At 38.4% G+C, this 21,615-nt stretch overlaps 1 protein-coding gene across 1 annotated transcript; it reads right to left on the bottom strand.

Annotated features, from left to right (window-relative positions):
* Positions 1-91: 91 nt before the first annotated feature.
* On the bottom strand, positions 92-9,224 carry LOC127763444 (putative multidrug resistance protein). Its single transcript, XM_052288147.1, has 6 exons — positions 8,769-9,224; positions 8,596-8,650; positions 7,862-8,498; positions 7,226-7,766; positions 1,855-2,742; positions 92-1,764 (listed from the first exon to the last, which is right to left on the bottom strand). Exons 1-6 carry the CDS (start codon positions 9,222-9,224, stop codon positions 385-387), a joined length of 3,957 nt encoding a protein of 1,318 aa, XP_052144107.1. The 3' UTR covers positions 92-384.
* Positions 9,225-21,615: the final 12,391 nt, after the last annotated feature.

The raw sequence follows: 21,615 nt of genomic DNA on the forward strand, positions 1-21,615 counted from the left end.
AATTCTTTCAATATATAATACCTTTTTGAACATAGTTTCTGCTACCTGTGATACACTGATCATGATGTTACACTGTTACTAGTCTGTGTGGTACTGTGTTCAATAGCTATAGCAGTTTTCAATCAATATGGCAAAGAAGAATAAAAAAAATGCAACCTAATATACAACTTATCTCATCATTACAGTACAGTCCCAGCAGATATTTCAAGAAAAGAAAACTACAAGCTTCATACACTTCTATATACTAATAGAGCAATGGGAGAAAAAAAAATCCCATCGTCACAAAATTTCAAATGATAAGGAGCATCCTTGCTTGCAGTTCTGACAACTGATTTAAACTGGGGTGTGAATTTGGAAATGCAAGCTGTGTTGTGATGCAAAACCTCAGTGCTGGACCTGCTGATTGCCTCCTTGTTGCAAATTAACCAAGCTAAAATATGTTCCAGAGAGGCCCTTGGCCATGAGGGATGCGTGTGTGCCCTTCTCCACAACTGTCCCTTTTTCGAGCACAGTGATAAGGTCGCAGTTTTGTATAGTGCTGAGCCTGTGTGCGACCACCACACTTGTTCTGCCAATCATCACCCGATCCAGTGCCTCTTGTACCACTTTCTCAGACTGGCTGTCTAGTGCACTTGTAGCCTCATCCAGAAGCAGGATAGCTGGGTTCTTCAGGATGGCACGGGCAATTGCAATGCGTTGTTTCTGCCCTCCTGATAACTGAACTCCTCTCTCACCACACCACGTGTCATATCCATCCTTCAGGTTGCTGATGAAGTCATGTGCATTAGCAGATCTTGCTGCATCCTCAATTTCCGCCTCACTAGCCGTTTCTGTGCCATACACAATGTTTTCTCTGATTGTACCTGCAAATAGTGTTGGCTCTTGGCTGACCAGTCCAATGTGCCGCCGCAGGGCTCGAAGATTATATGCTTTGATATCCCTTCCATCTATCTTCACCGACCCCCTAATTGGGTCGTAGAACCTCTCTATGAGCCCAATGATGGTTGACTTGCCAGAGCCACTTTGCCCAACCAGGGCTGTTGACTTGCCTGGTTGGATGCTCAATGTGAACCCTTTGAAGATTATAACATCTGGCCTTGATGGGTATGCGAAATCGACTCCTCTGATGTCCACCTCGCCTTTGAGCTTCTCTGGCTTGTATCCCTGAGGGTTGTCAGGATCAATTTCTGTTTCCCGGTCAAGAACAGCAAATACTGAAGCAACTGCATCTGCACCCTTAGCTAGGTCTGTTGTCATGCTTCCTGCATCTGCAATCACACGACCTGTGCTTACTAGAATCATGAAGGTTTGGAAGAGCTCCTTAGCACTAATGTGGTGCTCAGCCATAAGCCTGCCACCATACCAAAAGTCAAGGGCCCATGTGCATGTCATAAGGCTCATGGAGGTGCCGAGTCCGAGCCCTGCAAACCATGATTGCCGGATGCTTTCCTTGCATGGTCCATCTTGTGATTGTTCAAAAAGGTGTAAGATGCGCTCTTGGGATGAGAAGGCTGTAATTGTACGAAGATTGGAGACTGCCTCAGCAGCTAGCTTGCTACTTTCAGCTTGTGCATGTATTGATTTCTTGGACATGCTCTTGAGTAAGACACGGCGAGCATAAAAGCAAACAATGATCAGAGGCTGCACTGCTATCATAACAAGGGCCAAACGCCAGGCAATGACCAGACCCATGGTGCATGCAATAAGCACTGCTGAAATAGTCTGGATCACCAGAGCCATTCGATCACCCACGAGAGACCTCACCTACAACAACAACAAAAGTATGGCAGGTCAGTCACAATTCCATTTTAATTATCTACAATTCTACATACTTATTTTGATATATGGACTTACAACGTTGGCGTCCTTAGCTAGCTGTGAGCATATGGCACCACTGGAGTTCTCGTCACGGTCAAACCACCCAATTTCGAAGGTGAGGATCTTTGCAAGCATCTGCTCCCTGATTCTCTTGGTGAGGTATTCCCCCATTGCACCAAAGTTGTAATGCTGACCAATATTTATCAAAAATGAGAGCACTGCTAGACCTACGAAGATGAGTGCGTAGGTCCTTGTTTTGTCCTTGATCTCTGCATGATCTGTCAAGAAGTAGACTGAGATCATGCTTCCCATGGCATATGCATATGCTGGCTGGATGCCTCCAAACACAACTGCGCTAAAACTCCCCATTAGTGCTTGCTTCCACTCTGGTGCATTAAGCATAAGTAGCCTTCTGAAGGATGGCACTGGAAACTTTGGCTTCTCAGTGTTGTCATCATCTCTTGCATCACCCAATGACCTTGCTGAGCTTGACCTGCTAGCTGCAGAGAACCTCCTGCTCATGCTGTGGCTGCTGGACTGCCCTACAGCGGATGTACTACCAGTTACACCAATCTCATCAATCTCATTTGAATCTCTGGTCTGTTGAAGGCGCACAAGAGATGAATAGAGGCCATTATCATTGGCAATGAGCTCATCATGGGGTCCCAGCTCCTTAACCTCACCGGACTGCATGACAGCAATTATGTCAGCATTGCGGATAGTGGATAGGCGATGTGCAATCACAATAGTAGTCCGGCCCATAGATGCCAGGTCAAGGGCCTCCTGTACAACGCGCTCTGACTCAGTGTCCAATGCACTAGTGGCTTCATCAAGGAGGAGGATCTTGGGTGATTTCAGGATTGCTCTCGCAATAGCAATTCTCTGCTTCTGCCCCCCAGACATTTGGACACCACGCTCGCCCACCTGTTGTTTTTATTTCAAACTAGGTCATTACTAGGATAGGAATGCTGATATGATAAACGTGTTTGAAATGCTTAACAGTATGTGCAAATATTGACCTGAATACGTTCTTAAAAAAAACATGCTCAGTTGATAAGTCCTATAGACACTACGAAAGCATAATTATGCTAAGGATATTGTTATCTTGTTTCAAGGGTGACATCAGTTTTGTTTTTCGAGAAAAAGTTGGCTCATCATTTGATTGTTAGACGTGATTATTCTTACCCTTTAGTACTAATCACAATCAAACATAAGCACTAACTGATGAGAGTGAACTTCATAAACTGTGGGTGTCGGTATCCCATCTGTTCCATGAAGATTTCTAAAATCTTTGTGCAGCATTTATAAATACTTTCCCAGAATACTGAGTTCAAATCATACCCTTATATGTAATAATACTCTGTTCCCTTGCCCACATCAAAAGCCTGGTTTTACAACTGATCGAAGCTCTGAGGCGCAGTGTTAAAAAATAGTCACCACTGCTTTAGGGGATGGGATAGGCACATCAGGTTATCTTGATTCCTTAGTAATTTTTTTTCAGTAGTTGTACAGTTATGCTTGACATATTTTAAAAGGTTCAACTAGTATTCTGCATTTCTGCCGTACTGATATGGACCATCTTTCTTTCAGATTTATCTTCTAGGAAACAAGTTATGTTTCCTGGCAAATAAAAAAGAAGTCAAGAGGCAAAACTTCTATACAAATAGAAAGATGCAAGGTAATGGTTATCAAGTATCAACATGAAAGGGCCTTTTCCGTATTTGTACTGAGTGAGTATGAAAGGTCTAGTTTGGTCCTCTAATATTAGATCTAAAATACTACACGTGTGTCAATGATCAGTGCGTACATGCTCTGAAAAAAGCTTGACGAACTAATAGTTACGATATTTATCATTGAATACTGTAGACGCACTAGCAGAATTTTACTATTTGTCATTTTGTAGCACTCTTTCCTATCATGTTCCTACGAGTGCTTGAACAATGAAAAATTAAAGTAAAGTTATCAAGTGCCTTCCATTATTATTGTCGAACTCACAGCATTACAGATATTAGGTGGTAGGTATCTGATGGAGAGGATATTTTTTAGTGGCCTGTCAGGTCATCTTGTTAACAGGTTTGCCCACATCAAAATCTAATGTTAAGTGCCCCACAGCAGGTTTGCACAAAGTAGAAATTGCTAGTGCTGCGGGTCCAACCATGAATAAACCTTTCATGTTTCAAGGTTTACATGCATGCCACCTAAGGATCCATATCATTACAGTGATTTTCCATTATTAGCCAAAAAAGAGAGATACTCTTTTACCATTATAAGTTTTGGTTATTTTGAATGATTCGCATTGGCAGCAAAGGGACAAATCAAAACTATAACGTGAGAATCATTTTAATTTTCCATAGGTAAAACTGCCTTTTGAATGCGCTCATGTCACACGCACATGGGCAATTTGTTCTGTGAAGGTCTAATATATTGCTGTCAAAATCGTTAGAGCATGATAGGTCCTGGGTGAAATCCTATTTCTGGGAAAGTTGGAGCACCATAAAATTGTTGACTGGGAATCCCTTTTCTGGTTTCTAGATTTGCAAAAAGCCTCTAGCTGTTTACCTTCAGTGTCCACCGACCATGGAGTCACACCCTGAGTGGTGGGCCAATGGTTCCTTGCCTTTTTCACTTGTGCTCATTGTGTTTTAAGGTTGCTAGTTTTGTTGCCATGGTTACGGTTGCTATAAGTGTTTCTTGTTCTTCAGGTTTTTTGTCTGGTTTTCCCAAATTAACCGTTCACTGCATGGTTTGGCCTCATTCTCTCCTTAAAATGAGAAACCTTATTCTTTAATATAACACCGGCAAATTCGCTGTGATCTTTCGAAAACAAAACTTGGACTAATCGCTCTACGACTCCTATGTCCCACCATCAGCAATTTCCCAGAGCAGATGCTTTCAATTTTGATACTGCCATCACTAGAAATGAATCTCGATGGAATGGTCTTTATAGCAGCCTTAGAGGTAGTGCTGCAGCTGTACGTTATATGGAAATATGGCCATCTACATCATGGAGGATAAGTTGAGTCGTGATCATGTTGGAAGTGAGCTAGAGAAACCAGGCATTAAGCAATTGAGGTTATGAGCGTGGATCGCTTTTGTCTACGTCCACATGCGGAAGCAGTAGGTCCCACTATAGAGTGTATAACCACAGATTTTTTGTCTAAGGGATATATTCAGTTCTATGTCCTGATTCTTTTTGCAAGTCATGTATGGAAGGTATCTACTAGATCATTCATTCAATATTGAGAATGAAATTATTTCTCATCCAATTTTGGATGGATGGTGGACTGGCAGGTCTGCTGGAGAGGAACTATGCTGAAGCAGCGGCAAGGAAAGCTGCACCTCAAGGTGACTACCTGTTCATCCCAGGCAATGTGTAACAATTTAGGTGTTTCTGTGACAGCCCAGAGTTATTTTTTGTGTTCTTTTTTGTTCTGCTGTGGTTATTCATGCAATGTATACGATCTTATGATGTGATTATCAGATGCACCGAGTTTAAGCCTTTAGCTTGTTTGTTTTATTTGTTCTCACTTTCAGGACTGCCATAGTCTTCAGCGCCTGATTGGGGGTATGTATTTTCACTCTTCAGGTGTCCATAATTTTTACTGCTTTACTGAAAACATCTTGTAGTGAACTCCTTGTTCCATGATCTTTTCATTGCTCTTAGTTCCTGATTAGGTTGTATCATACCAGAAATATGAAGTATGATTAATTATATATGTTTGTTCCCTAATAGTCCTGGGATACTTAGATAATTTAGAGTGCTCAAAAGTACCCTTCCCTAATGTAAGCCTTCAGCTCAACCTATTCACCGAGACATGTACATAATGGATTCCTATACTATTTTAACCATGTGAAGCACTTTCAAGCTATTGATTTTTTTTAATTGATTGCTGTCCTTTCCTGTATAATGTCATACCATAATTATATGGTTTTCTTGTTACTTCCAGGGTTTTTTTTGGGTTTTTTTTTTATTTCAGTAGGGATAACATTAAGGTCTTGTTTGGATTTAAGCCAAAACTTTTTTGGGGTTTGCTACCAATTTTTTTAAGGTTTACTTTTTGGGGTTTGGTACCAATTTTTGTTTGTGCCAAAACTTGCTAAGGTAAAAACTGGCTTCAAACCAAACAAGCCATAACATAATTTAGGCGTGTCATTATTTTGGGGAACAAAAGGCAGACAGCTCTCTGAATCTCAGATTGCATCAGTGCCTTTTTTTTTTCTTTTTAATTTTCTTCTCTTGAGCGCACAAGCAGGCAGGAGTGCAGGACCGTGTCCTCTGCCAGTGACGTGGCGCCTGCAAATTATAGCTAGCCAGCACTAATAACAGATGGATGGAGTAATGTGTGTGTGTGATTATGTGTTGCTTCCAAACAAAGTATATACTACACTAGAAACAAAAGGTGTTGCTTCCAAAAACAGCTTTTACTCCTTGCTATCAGGCTTGAAAATAAATTAATAATACTCCCTCCGTATCTACCTTTATCCTAAGTCAATTTTTAGAAATTCGTGTAGTTTAACAACATGTAAATTGTATATTACAAAAGTGATGGCCAAAAATACAAATATTTAATTTAGGATAAAGCTAAAATGACTGATCATTTAAACGGAGGGAGTATTAGAATGGTGTCCCAAAGCCACAAGCAACCTTTTTTTTTAAAGACTAGTTGCCACCTAATCTTGTCTGATCAGTTGGGGTACAACTTATTTGGCTAGATTATGTTCGAAATATTCTACTATTCTAGTCCTGCTGTCACATTATGAACCTACGACTAAACTACTAACTCCTATAGACGTTTCAAAATGTTGGGTATTTGCACATGGATCACAGAAACTCTAAGAAACAGTTCATGCACTCACTCACTCATGTACCTGGAGTTTGTCCCCTGGATTCCCTTGACTTTCATGTGTGTGAATTTCATGATCATAGTTTTATAGCACTGTGCTGGCTGGGGTCATGTTTCCCATACATATGTGATATGTTGAGGATGTGTCTTTTCACTGAATCAGATAGCACTTCCCAACTGTAGTTCAGTTTTTTTATTGTCTAAGGAAAAAGATGCATATATAGCATGCATGCAAGTTACTTACTCCAATTGCAATTTATCCATTTATTGGTTAAAAAAAAATTGGATTCATGACATGCATGCAAGTTACTCTAGTTGCAATTCAGCCATTTTTTTTATTTAAAAACAAATGAGAATAGGATGCATCACATGCATGCAAGTTACTGCTAGCTTATGGTCATGATAGCAACAGAAATCTTTGAAAAGAAACCTGGACATTGACTTGCAAAGATAAGAAACTTTGTGCTGAAATGACTGCATATTTGCATATATGCCAAATTGGCTTAGTGGAAGTAGTTGTATTACCAGTGGAGAGATTGATGCTAATTCTGAGATAATTTTACCTGTGTGTCGTAGCCCTGAGGCAGCTGGGAGATGAAGTTGTGTGCGTTGGCCGCCTTGGCGGCGGCGACCACCTCCTCCGCCGTGGCGTCCTCCTTTCCGAACAGGATGTTCTCCCTGATGCTGGTGGCGAACAGCGCCGGCTCCTGGCTCACCAGCCCCATCTGCGCTCGCAGCCACTTTAGCCGGAGCCGCCGGATGTCCACGCCGTCGACCGTCACCTCGCCGGCCGACGGGTCGTAGAACCGCTCCAGCAGCGCGATCACCGTCGACTTGCCGGACCCGCTGCCGCCGACCAGCGCCACGGTGCGCCCCGCCGGCACGCGGAGGTTGAAGCTGACGAAGATGGGGCTCTCTGGCCGCGACGGGTAGCAGAACTCCACGTTCCGGAACTCCACCTCGCCGGTGACGTTGGCCAGCTCCTCACCGGTGTCGCTCTCGGAGTCGATCTTCGGCACCCGCCGGATCACCTCCAGGATCCTCTCCGCCGCCGAGCTCGCCTCCGAGAAGTACTTCACGTTGGACAGCCCCGACCCCAGCGCTCTGCAATCCCATGCAAAAGGTACGTCAATGGCGTCTCGCCACCGTCAAGAATTATGAACAATGGATCAAAGTCACCGTTGATGCTTTTTACGCACAGGCCACCGACGACAATGGCGGCGGAGACGGCGAAGACGGTGCCGCCCTGGTATCCATGGTACATGACGAGGCGGCTGCCGTACCAGACGTTGAAGGCCCAGATGGCGAAGGTGATGCCGTTGCTGCCGACGGCGATGCCCTTGGCGAGCCCCTGCTTGAGCCCGAGCCGCGCCGACTCCTCGAGCGCTGCCGAGAACTGAGCCATGGTGGTCCGCTCCGCCACGAACGAGTACACCGTGCGCGCCGACGACACGGCCTGCTCGGCGATGGCGCCGGGGCGGGTGTACTGCTCCCTGATCCGGCGGGCGAGGCCTACGAGGATGCGGCCGTACATGAACCCCGGGATGATGAGCAGCACCACCGACGGCAGCGCCACCAGCGTCAGCCGCCACAGCAGCGCGAACCCGACGGCGTAGCTGCCGGCGAACATGGCGGCGTTCATGACGAAGTTGGGCACCTTCTCGCTCAGCACGTCCTGCACCACGAGGCTGTCGTTGGACACGCTGGTGATCACCTCCGCCGTCGACCCCTTCTTCAGGTCGAAGTACTCCACGTCTTGCCGGAGCACCGCCCGAAGGTACCGTGCCCGCATCCGCGACGCCTGCCGCTCCGCCGTCCTCGCCCAGCAATACCCCTCTGCTCACACACACGACACCCCTCGCCGGCGGCGTCAGCTCGCCGTCGCCGCAGCATTGGCATGCAACAGGTAAATTGATCATAAATGCAAGCTCACCTAGGAACGCCATCACCCAAGAGGCGGCGGCCAAGAAGACGAGGTTCCTGGCGTTCTGATGAATTCGACATCATTTCAAATTTCAACGGCAAATTCAATTTCAATTTAATTCAATTCAATCATCATTTCAGTTCAGGATCGAGCTGGGCGGCGAGGAGCTACAAGGTACGTACCACGTTGACCTTGGAGCTGAACTCCTTGACGATGTCGGCGCCACTGCCGAGGTCGTTGAAGATGCGGCTGGTGATGAGCAGCATCACCGGCGTCGAGATGCCGTCGCCCATGGCGCCCAGAAGCCCAAGCACCATCAGCGCCACGTCCGCCGCGTCCGCGTGCATGAACACTGTCATGAACGACGAGAACACCGGCCTCGCCTTCGCCTTGCCGGCGCGGCCGTCGCCGCCTCCCATGGCCGTCGCCGGCGAGTTCTCAGCTATAGCTTGGTAGCTATCTAGCTCAATTTGCTGCCTCCAAGTGTGACAGCTAGTTGTAATTGAGTTGGTATAGCTTTGGCCTCTTCTTTTATTTTTTTCAGGCCGTTTAGATGGTAACCTCTCTGACTTGAGAGAGTTAGAGAGGCCTTGTATATATATAGTACTCCAGTTTAGTTGCCATGCCAGCAGTTGCATGCACTAGTAAGCAACTAGTCACTCGGTTTCATATTACAACTCGTTTTAACTAAGTTAAGTCGTTTTAACTAAGTTTATAGAAAAAACATAGTCGTATTTTTAATAAAAAAAATATATTATCAAAACATATTTAATGTTTGGTTTAATTAATTAACATTGGTGTTTTTGATGTTACTAATTTTTTTTATAAACTTAGTTGAACTTAAAATAAATTGGTTAGGAAAAAGTTAAAGCGACTTGTAATATAGAACGGAGGAGGTAGCTATTGGTCAAGGGGATGTGCATCCATGTTTGGTAGGTAGCCGTGGTGGCTTTGGTGTGTCATTCTCTATCTTTTCCACACACACACTTCAAATTTGCTGGCTTTTTAGAAGAACAATGATAATGTTTCGCTTTTATTTTGCTCATGGTAAAAAGATTGTGTTTCGCTTTTCGAGGGGCAAAAATTAAGTCTAATTGATGCTAGTGATTAATAAGATCGTGATCGCGAGGAGGATTGAGATGTCTCGATGGACATAATAGAATCTTAGGTTCAAGGAAGTTACACTCTTTAATAAAGACTTCGCTTGCAAAGATGTAGGCCAAATGAAAGAGACTTAAGCATGCTTGTTGATATAATACTAGTTTATTTTGAGAATTAGGATTTAATTTGATGCACTAAACCTAGAGTAAAAACCATAAGATGACCCAAATCTGTGCCAATATATTTCTAGTTGGTTCATAATTAATCAACGGAATTTGTATGCAGTTTTTCTCTTAAAATGCCTATAGGAGTTAGGCGTCATGCCACACCACACTACTGAAACTGAATTGGTGCCGGTTGGAAACCGGCTATAGATGTCGGATATCCTAACCGATACCCAGTAGACGACACCTTTGGCTTCAGTCATCGATCCCGCCGGCATCTTTTACTTACAAAGGTGTCGGTTTTGAATACATAACCAACACCTATACTGTCATATAGGTGTCAGTTCTTAAATTGATTGGCGCATGGACAGCTTTACATGTGACTTTTACAGTTGACAGTTCGTAAATACAACTGGCACCTATAAGAAGCATATATGTGCCATTTGTACACCGGGCAGGACACGTGACAAGGGTTATAGGTGTCTGTTTGTAAGTAAAACCAGCACCTATATATGTTAGCAAGAAAAAAAATAAAAATGATAGGACCTACCAATTTCACATACAAATCACACAATAACATAAATTCACGTCACTTCAAACATACAACCACATTCACATTCAACCAAACTATATATATTCAATTCCACATCCACAACCCTCATCCCATCCCCCCCCCCCCCCCCCCACCCACACACACACATAAAAATTTGTAAATTCCTAAGTCTAAAAATTCGAAGTCCAAAATTCAAACTCGTACGGTTATTTGATCATTGAAAGTTGATCTGATAACGAAGTATATCATGCCGCCTAAAGGTCGACCACATATTTGATTATCTTATCACCCATTCAAATTTATCATTCTTAATCCGTCGCCTACAAATAACAATAAAACCATCAATTAGGAGTTTGTCTTCACGGTAGATGGTTTTACCATAGTACTATAGCAGGGCATGGCACAAATTAATTAAGATAATAAAAAATTAATGACCAAGCCTAAATCGACATGTGCTATAACATTCCACGCACACATATATTAAGCCTAACAAATTTCTCCATCAGGATCTATCTATTCTTCAACCCTGTCTCAATCAGCTAGAAACAGGAGTACCATACAAAATGAAAAAACTAAACCTGATTCAACAACAGAAATTAATGAATCATCAGTTAACTACCACCACTCTGTATAAAAACCAAATTTTTTTAATGCATATGTTTGAAGACTAATCACTGCTCCTAAACAGGAGACGGCAAGGTTGACTTGGGGATGAAATATGTATAGGATGTGAATATCTTTTTGGAAGGCCCAAGGCCTAATGCGTCACTAGTGACGACTGTGCTGCGCTGTAGTGCTTGGCCTCGTTTCCTTGGGGCGTGAAGAGAAGTAATGCGAGGATAAGAAGGTAGACGCAGCTGTACACAGACAGCTGCATGCATTCTCATCTAGCTAGCCGAGGCAAATTGAGATCCATGACGCTGACCTCGCCATTAAAGATAATATATATCACGGGGTTCATCTCACAATTCATCTGTTGATATGAACTAATTACTTTTTACTAATTAGCATAGCTAGTCGTCTGTCCGCGCGTTGCACGGGCTATTATCATTTATTCACTCCGTCCCATAATATAAGGGGTTTTGAGTTTTTACTTACACTGTTTGACCACTCATCTTATTAAAAAAAATGTGCAAATATAAAAAACAACAAGTTGTGCTTAAAATATTTTGGATAATAAAGTAAGTCAAAAAAATAAATAATAATTCCAAAATTTTTTGAATAAGATGAGTGGTCAAACAATGTAAACAAAAACTCAAAATCCCTTATATTATGGGACGGAGGGAGTATATTATAACTATTAGATTTTATTAAATTTTAACATATATTGAGTATGTATTGTTTTATTTTTTTTCTTAAGATATATGTAAAGTCTATTTTAAAGATCTAACGGAAAATTATTTATTTTATCTATAGTTCAAAAAATCAGAATCAGTGAACACACAATAATATATATAATTCATCCTACTAATGATTTTATCTCTTCATATTTATTAAACTAATAATTTGAAAATTCAGAATTAATAAGTATCCATTTGTACTAATACAATGTAGGAGTATTGATTTAGCAATTTTCTTAATTTCATTTAGATATTCAAAATTAATAAATACATAGTTATACTCGGTTTATACCTATAATTATATTTTTTCCATAATTGAATAGGTTGACAAATTAAAGCAGCAAGTTGTAGGCATGGATTATTCATGATGTCTACCACCTCCGTCCCAAAATACTTGTCGTTTTGAGTTTTTGTCTGTAACTTTTGATCATTCGTCTTATTCAAAAAATTATAAAATTATTATTTATTTTATTTGTGACTTGCTTTATTATTAAAAGTACTTTAAGTGTGACTTATTATTTTTTATATTTGCACTATTTTTTAAAATAAGACGAATGGTCAAACATTGTAAGAAAAAGATCAAAACGACTCGTTACTAATTTGGGACGGAGGTAGTACGTTTCAGTTCTAAGTCTTCAAAGTGTTGTTTTTTCTTCTACAATTATGAGGATGATAGAGTTTGGATTTGTAGGTCAATTCATTAATAACGGTTTACGTACATACTTCCTCCGTTTCACAATGTAAGTCATTTTAGCATTTCTCACATTCATATTAATGCTAATGAATCTAGATAGGTATATATGTCTAGATTCATTAGCATCAATATAAATGTGAAAAATGCTAGAATGACTTACATTGTGAAACGAAGGAAGTACGATCTATCGTAAATTATATCGCTAGCTAACCGGGTCTCGTCATTATCAGATTCATCGTTTGCACGTTGATTTAATTTATCTGTCGCAGCTAAAAATTTAAATTGTCAAACTTAATTTTAGAATTAATTTTGAGATTTTTTTTATTATAGTGTTTTTCATCTTTGTCTTTTTAGTTGTTAATGAAGAAGACAGGTAGCTAGAAAAGTTTTATTTATAAATTAGTTTCGATTACTTTGTTTATTTTTTTTCACAGCTTTTCACCCGTAGAGCAAACGATGGCTCCATAAAGCTGAAATATGAGCCTCTCGGGTTATCAAACATGATGGCGATGTTTGATGATAACATCAAGTATTAATTAATGGTCACATAAACCTTAAGGTTGTTACTTTCACAACGACCCGTGGATGACCTTGAATTTCCTTGAGTTTTTTCAGAATATGAATTGTCATGGCACGTGTTTGCTACCGGAATATAGTTTTTAGCCTTGTCGCCATTTCAATGAGCACATAGTAATTAATTAAGTTACTTCAGCTAAACACACAAGTGTACTCGTTATGTCAATTCTCGAATCAATCAGCTGATTCTGTAGACCATATATTAGGTTCAAAGATCTTAGCTGCCACGTATGCAAGGCCTTAATTGAGGTTGAGGCATCAACTAATTTGATGAACTTGCTAACATATGCTACCTCTGTTTTTTAACACGCGTCGATCATTGATTGATTTTTTTTCGATACACGTTTAACCGTTTACCTTATTTAAAAAAACTTATATAATTATCATTTATTTTACATTGATTTATTTTATCACTAAAAATATTTTAAGCATAATCTATATATTTTGTATTTGTACAGAAGTTTTAAAAGTTAACAATCCATTAAAAAAAAGTTAGGAAATGAAGGAGTACATTTCAGTATGATATTAGAGCCAAAGGTTTTGATTCAATGTCCTGCTAACAGAAATTAAATAAAAAATATATAGTATATTTTTATTCGAAATATATCTATGGCTCGAGGGTGCCTCCAACGTGAGGTGGAGAGTGTTGGAAGCGCATTCTAGCTAGATGGTAGGGCGTATTAGCTATAATGCTTATAGGTACGAATTAAATATTATCTATTATAAAGCTAAAAAATGTTTATAAAATGTTGTCCAAACAATTAATGTTGTTATAGAAAGTTTTTTAATCAAAATTATATTTTGAGAAGTATGGCATGCATGATTAATCGGTATCCCTTTCCCTAGCCTTCCTCTTTAGCTTAACCTTGTGAGTTGATTTGACAGGTGTACATATGCAATTTAATATTATTAGACAATAAATCTTTAGGTTAACCAAGCACTAGCAGAAGACTTAAGCCACACCAGGTAATATGAAAGTAGTAGCTAGCTAGGCAGCACTTTAGAGTACACCTCTATGGTTAACAAACTACAATAGGTCAGATGCTACATCTTAGGAGTTAATCATGCAATTGGCCAAAAGAGAGGCACACAGCAGAGCATTGAAATTGCATAAAGAGGTGATAGAAAGTTGAAGAATAGATCCTACCAAATTCACAAAAGTGCATGTTCTGTGCAGATTCTCCATCTCCCCAAGTTGGGATATTTTTCTATGCAGATTGAAAAAGTGGAGGAATGGAATCTCATGCTTTCCTACTGCTGCTACTGGAGCAGCACATCAATGACTTATCTGATCTCCTCCTGTAGTTCAGTGTAGTGGTGATCACTGTTCTTCCATTGCTGTAAATAATATTGTAAGGATTAATTGGTTCCATATATATCGTTTGCAGTACATAACCTACTGATTTAAGCAAAATTAAAGGAATTGGCACTGATGCTTTCCCTTTCTTTATGTTAGTACATAGTATTTTTTTGGTCAATTAGTACATAGTATTTTTTTGGTCAATTAACATCTCATAAAAGTAGGGATAAATTCGCATTGCTCAACTGGCTTTCGTTCCATGCCCACAATATGTCAGTCATTGTGATTCTGACACATATGGCTCCAACCCTACATGTCTTGAGAATCAATGCTATATCGTAGACATATATCTGATAACATACTGTGACTTAAAAGATTGCTCCGGCCTAAAAGATACTCTTATTACATTTCTTAGTTTTGCATAGAAAAAGCGATGTAGTTTTTTCCAATATTAATTGTGAGCCACAAGGCAATTAACTCGGAGTTTAAGGGTAATATTATTCACCGAATTATTAAAACAGATTATCCCCTCAGCACTTTTAAAAATTATGTTTTATGAACAAAAATATTTTTCCATATCTTTTAGGCTAATTGTTAAAGCCTATTTGTTAAATGTATTTGTCAAAATAGTTATTAATTTATTCGTACAATAAGTACATAGTTCCGTGCGTACCAATAATTCACTTAATAATCTAAACAAAGAGACATGCACCACCCCTGTCAATTACACCACCGTTGAGACATGTCGCATTCAGAAAATTTCCATCTCCATTAGTTAACATGCAATTTCGTGTGCAGATTTTTTCTGCCAATATTCCGTGACGTGGGAGAAGAAAGAACCTGGTTGCAACATCTCCCAGCAAAAAGGGGAATCAAGATTCAAGAATAGCCACACGAAATGGAGATCGTTATTAGCAGAAGGTTCAACGATTGATGTAGCCTCTCACCTTCTGCAATGCAAGCGTAATTATTTTGGCCACTCCGATCTCATCTCTCCCACATCAAGTAAGCTGGTCAACAAGAACAACTAATTATGGCTTAATTAACTATGGTCGATAGAGACCTACTATCTCCGTCACAAAATATAAGAAGTTTTGGTTGGATGTATACATCCTAATACGTACTATGAATCTGGACATGCTTAGATTCGTAGTACTAGCTAGAATGTGTCGCAACCAAAACTTCCTGTATTTTGGGATGGAGGGAGTAATTATTAACCTTCTGATATTTACATATAATAGCTCTAGAATTGTGGAAGGAACGGAACTCCAGGGTTTTTGACTCTGCGCTCTCTTCGGTCTCAGTGGTTTTAGAGTCCATCCTTTCGGAAGGCTAGCTGTGATCGTTAGCTAGCGTTGCTTCCCTTGGGGATTTGTGTTGGGAGTGTAGCGCGGCTCTGCCCACTCTCGCTGATTGGAGTAGCGTTACCCGTCGTACGAGTTTTTCTTTTTCTTCCTTGGTTTTTGTCTTTGTTTTTCTCCTCTCGGCATAAGCCGGTCTAGCTGATTGCATTGTGTTAGGAAAACTCTTTTCTTCTAATATACTGACATGCAATCCTTTACGCGTTCGCGAAAAAATACATATAGTAGAAAATAAATTGTGTGGTAACTTAATTAACTGTGGTAGTATTTGTTTGAGGTTATTTATATGCATGTTTCCCTGAAAATTGATATAGCAGTACAACATTTTAGATTAAAATCACAATGGATTAAGAAACAGGATAATGCATTGCCAAAGGTTCCATGGGTACTGTACAAAAAGGCCTCCTTTGATTGGTCATCCATTCCTTTTAGGATGGAGAAAAGCTAGACATGAACCGATAATTAACCTACTTTTTATTCCCCTTGCTACTTTGATATGTTATCTATGTGTAAATCATGACCTTTGAAGTGGCGAAAGCCAAAGAGATCGGCTCTGATCGATCAAATTTTGCCGTCAATCGGGCCATGCATCGATCCTTACCCATCCCCGCTTTGTTTCACTTTGCAACAAAAGAATTAGTGATATATACTATGCAAAAGTTCGTCTCAAGGGAAAGTATCCCTGTTTTTCGTCTCGTCCAAAAAAATCATCCAAGAACTTGAAGAAATTTACTGAAATAGAACAATATGTGATACATCGCTCCATAAGCATATGCAAGTTAAATTCAACTAGTAAAAACAAGAAAATAATTGATTTCGAATAGACCGTATAATTCACAATATTTTTTTTATTTTTGTTTCTAGTTATATATGTGTAATTTCAATTTGCATGTTTGTGGGGGTGGCATCAAATATTGATTTATTACCGGCCTTGCTTAGTTTTTTTTTATAATTTTTACTCCCTCCATACCCGTAAAGGAAGTCGTTTTGGACAGTGGCACGGTCTTCAAAACACAACTTTGACTTCTTGTTTCTATAAAAATATTTATTGAAAAGTGATATATGTATACTATTATAAAAGTATTTTTCAAGACAAATCTATTCATATAATTTTTATATTTTTAAACTCAACAACTTAAGAGTTATTTATAATTTATATTCTCAAGGTTTGACTTAAACATTTTCCTAAACAATTTCCTTTACGAGTACGAAGGGAGTATGACTTTCTAGATGAAATGCGCTAAACAAGGAGACGTTCTTCGCATGCTTGGCCTTGCAACCTTCATCAGCTTGCATTGTACATACATGTTAGATAAATGCATGCATTCCTTTTTTTTCTTTTATTATAACGAAATGTGCATAAACATCTGCTAGTACACGTACTACGTATAGATTGCTGGCATGCCTCTTAACACACACTTGTGCAGTTAGGACACTAAGTAGTACGTACTATATGTACTATCATTTATCGGCCGTTCGTTCTTCACATTGGTTGCGACCTTGCAACATATGCAGCGATCGTACATGGAAGATAAACCCATTCATTTCGTCTTTTTCTTAATTTTATTGTACGGAAATGAACATAGACATACATGTACTTGCTGATATAGTACACTAAGAGCATGCCCCCTTAACACACGCTTAATAGATAGAGACGAGAGAAAAAATATAATAACTTTCTCTATATATTGATGAAGTGTGCATATATGAATGCTTTGCGAGAATTTGAATCCTTATTGGTGGGGTCATCCAGAAACAATACCTAAATGCATATATATTTATATTTATAGTAAAAATGTAAATATAATGCAATCAAAATTTGCTTTTATTTTAGGGATGATCATGAGGTCGCTTCTTTTTATTTGGTTCACTTTTATGTGGTTTTCCCCTTTGTCCTGACAAAGATATTAGGTGCATGTCGATTCTACCCTCCTTTATTATATGATAATGAAAAGCTAATCAGGTACATATGTACATGCTGTCCTGCCTTTCTTCAACCATACAAATCAAACCATCAACGATCACTAGCGTGCATGAATTGATATATAGAAGACAATTAATTAATTAATTAAAAAGACATGTTTTTCATCCCTCAATTCTGGACTCGGTTTGTGTTATATTCAAATTCGATGGCAAGGGGCTAAAACAAGCCTAAACAACTTGAGCTTGAACCTTGTAATCTAATTAAAATCACAATAGATAAAAAAATAGATTTGATCTAATTAAAATGGCTATCCCTATACCTTGTAATATATTTGATCTAACTCCGCCCTTGCCGGTGGCTAGCTACTATCTGGTTAATTTAGAACATAGACGCCACATTATTATGATGTGGTTATTCTCATGGAGAAGGGCATAGAATCCATTCCTGATGCAAGAAGATAAAGAAAATATGCTATGCATTATTCTAAGAGGATAGAAGCAATTAATCACAGGAACATATGCATGCATCTTTCTCAAGAAAATACAAGGTACAAATTTATTGATGATGGTTCCCTCGAAAAAAAATATATTGATGATGTAATTGACATCTGGTTGCTGATGCATGCATCTATCCCATTATATTAGCTAGCTAGATGACAGCTAGTGAACTTGTTCTTCCACTTAAAAAAAAACAGTGAACTTGTTCTAGAAGCAGAAACTTTAATATTTGTTGCTCTAAACACAAGAGTTTGTAGTACTATGAGATTATAAAACTAAATCTTGTTTAAATTACTTAGAAAAATCGATTAGTAGTCAGGGAGTACTGCATGTGTTTCTCTAGTGGTAGCAGTTTGAATGCTAAATGTGGCAAATTGGCAACATTATTAGTTGTGCTCTTGATTACTTCTAGCTACCCTAAATGATCTGATTGAGGTATTTTAGAAATGCTTTAATTTGCATGCATGCCTAATATCTACAAGACATTCACAACCACAAATTTCATTAGTCTCGTATACATAACATTTTCAAACTGATAACATAAAGGAAGTCCTTGCTCCTGTCATCCCTGATTAAGTTCAAATTAATTAATTGTTAGGAGGGACAAGTGCCAGCAGATTAACGGTGTCGCTTTTTAAATGAAAATTTATCTCTAATATAATACTAGCCAATGTTATTATATCACCAAATTAAGTCTTCAGTACACATTAACATGGCGACTCCGTTCCGTGATTAATTAAAGGGAGCCAGCTGCTGCTATAGCATGCACAACTGTATGATTGAGCTAGCTAGCTTCTAGAAGCTCACAAATATTTTAGAAGAGAAATAATGACAGGATAAAATAACTCCTACTGGCTAAATTCTAAAATTAGGAGGGTCAAGCTTCTTTCGCGTACACAGATTTGCTGCCGCAAACATGTGCAAATTATCGGATCAAGAGTTGACGATGTATAATTAATTAATTAATTTAATTTAACACGATAAAAAAGTGGAGGTGGCTGTATATTAGTAGATGCCAATGACAGCCTCGCTTTATTATCATGATTTTTGCTCGTACAGCTCTACAATTTTTCCTTGAAAAATGTGATTTTTTTTAAGAAACACGGAACAAACATAAACACTCACACATGCGCACACTCACTTCTATAAATATATACACCATATACACCTCCGAGTCATAGATAGTAATATTAACGGGGGCATGTATATACAATGTGTGTTGTCCATTTCTTAAAAAAATATTAATGTTTTCTTTGAATTTAGGTGGTTTTTTTATATCTGAATTATGACAAACTCGGATAATTATAACGAAATACAACTGCTAGGAACATCTTACGACAACGATAGTTACACAAACATTAAAAACATTGAAGTTAAACTTTTCGTGATTTATATGCATATATGAGGAAGGAGTGTTATTATTCCAAAACTATGGCCTGGAAATTAAGAAGTGTCCCGTTGACATTTGTGATCAGTATAATATATATGCAAGCTAGCAAATATAAATAATACCACCTATACAATACCAAATTAAAGTATGTATATCATGAAATGTGTAGTGGAGAGGCTTGGACTGTCACCATTCATGTACATTGCATAGACTCTGGTCTCAATGTCATGTATGACAAGTTATAGTTTAGTCTCATCCACATGGGGGATGAAAAAAAAAACTCAAGAAACATTATTTTGGTTTCTTAATCACTACCAATATTTTTTCCCTTCATATATAGAAATTGTATCCTTTTATTGTTCCATATTCTAAACAAACTCAAGGACATCTCTAGATCGATGTCTCAATGATATATATATATATATATATATATATATATATATATATATATATATATATATATATATATATATATATATATATATATATATATATATATATATATATATATATATATAGTATAGTAACCCCTTTGGTGACATGTCTAGCTAGACTAGTATAGACTAGAGTGACTGTACTGCGCATGAGATTGTGAATGCATGGCTCGGTAGATTTGCCATTGGCTTTGCACTCACATCATCCACTACTAGAGCTAGTACACCATGCATGACAACGATGTGCCGATATACCCTTTTGTAAATAAAAAATATTCATTACCAAGTAGTCCCTCCATCCCAAAATTTATTTTGGGACGACTCCTTCCATCATAAAAAGAATTATCTAGATTCATCCCAAAGAAGTTAGTACTATCTATAATTATAATAGAAGAATCAATCTAAAACATTTATCTTTAATTTCTAACATGATGGATCTTATCTATTTATATAGCCACCTCAACTACTGATAGTAGAATATTTTTTCCTACTAGTAATAAAACTCATAAATAAACACTTATGATCACTTATGCCGGCGATAATTAATACCATAGGTAGTAGAATATATACTATCAGTAAATACCATCGTAAATGTATTTTTAAGGAAAATCTCTAATTGTTTTTTAACAGTGTTAGATACAACCAAGAAGATTATTCGTTGATTTTGGCAGTCTATATGTATTGTACCAGCATATAACGTAAAAGTTGTAGTTTTATAAAGTTGTAGTTTTATGATAATTTCCCACTCTGTCGCTGCAGCAAACTGATAGTTTTGTCAATAAAGTTATAGTTTTCTGAAACTTACTCAACATAAAACAATTAATTTTTTCACCGTTAAATAAATCAGTTGGCCGCCAAAAAAAAAAATTCTGGATTCTGGTAGCGAGTCATGTTGTGTCGTTGGTCGATATTGGAGTTTCTGCAGTGGTGACTACGTTCCTCTGACATTACGTCTCTATATATAGCAAACCCCTGCAATCCTGCATCTGCATTCATATATGCTGCTATCATACATGAGGTATATATTTTGAGGCGACGCTGACGGCTCAGGTGGAGACAAGAGAGCCGCAAAGGGTATCTAACGATATATCGATGGAAGAGAGAACCGATGACGAAGAAAGATTCATGCAATTAGCTCCAATTATGCCGATGATCGATGCAGGCACGACATATTTGACCACTGGCGCGTACAGTAGCATATATATCCTCCATCCGTCATAAAATATAGCTATTTATTTATAATTTTTTTTCTAAATTATACTGGTTATTTTTCTTAATTATCTTAACTAATTACAATTATCCCTGATTTAATTCCTCTACGTATTTTAATTTCTCGCCCTTAACAAATCTCATAGTCTTTGTCACTTAATTCCACCTACTTTCATAATTCCTACGAAAATTAACCTTTAGAAATACTCTCTCCTTTTCGTATTTGTTATGTTTGATTAAGTTATAGAAAAATTTAGCAACATATAAAAACATCAAAATTAAATCTAATATATAATATATTTTGTTTATTCTGTGTTGAATATATTACTGTGTTTTTATAAAAAAACTTGGTCGATCGAACCGGTAGAAATCTGACTAGAGAAAAATACAACTGATAATATGAACCGGAAGGAATAGTATTTAAGATAAAACGGACAAAGTATCTACTATCTCTATAATTAGTACCATTATTCTATCTCTCCCATC

The sequence above is a fragment of the Oryza glaberrima genome, chromosome 2 (assembly GCF_000147395.1).
Source record: "Oryza glaberrima chromosome 2, OglaRS2, whole genome shotgun sequence".
NCBI lineage: Eukaryota > Viridiplantae > Streptophyta > Magnoliopsida > Poales > Poaceae > Oryza > Oryza glaberrima.

Coding starts and splice junctions, on each gene's coding strand:
- LOC127763444 (XM_052288147.1), bottom strand. CDS start 9,224: ATGCAACTGCTGGCATGGCAACTAAACTGGAGTACTATATATATACAA. Junction 8,651..8,768: donor TCAGCTCCAAGGTCAACGTG/GTACGTACCTTG, acceptor CGAATTCATCAG/AACGCCAGGAACCTCGTCTT. Junction 8,499..8,595: donor TTGGGTGATGGCGTTCCTAG/GTGAGCTTGCAT, acceptor GTGTGTGAGCAG/AGGGGTATTGCTGGGCGAGG.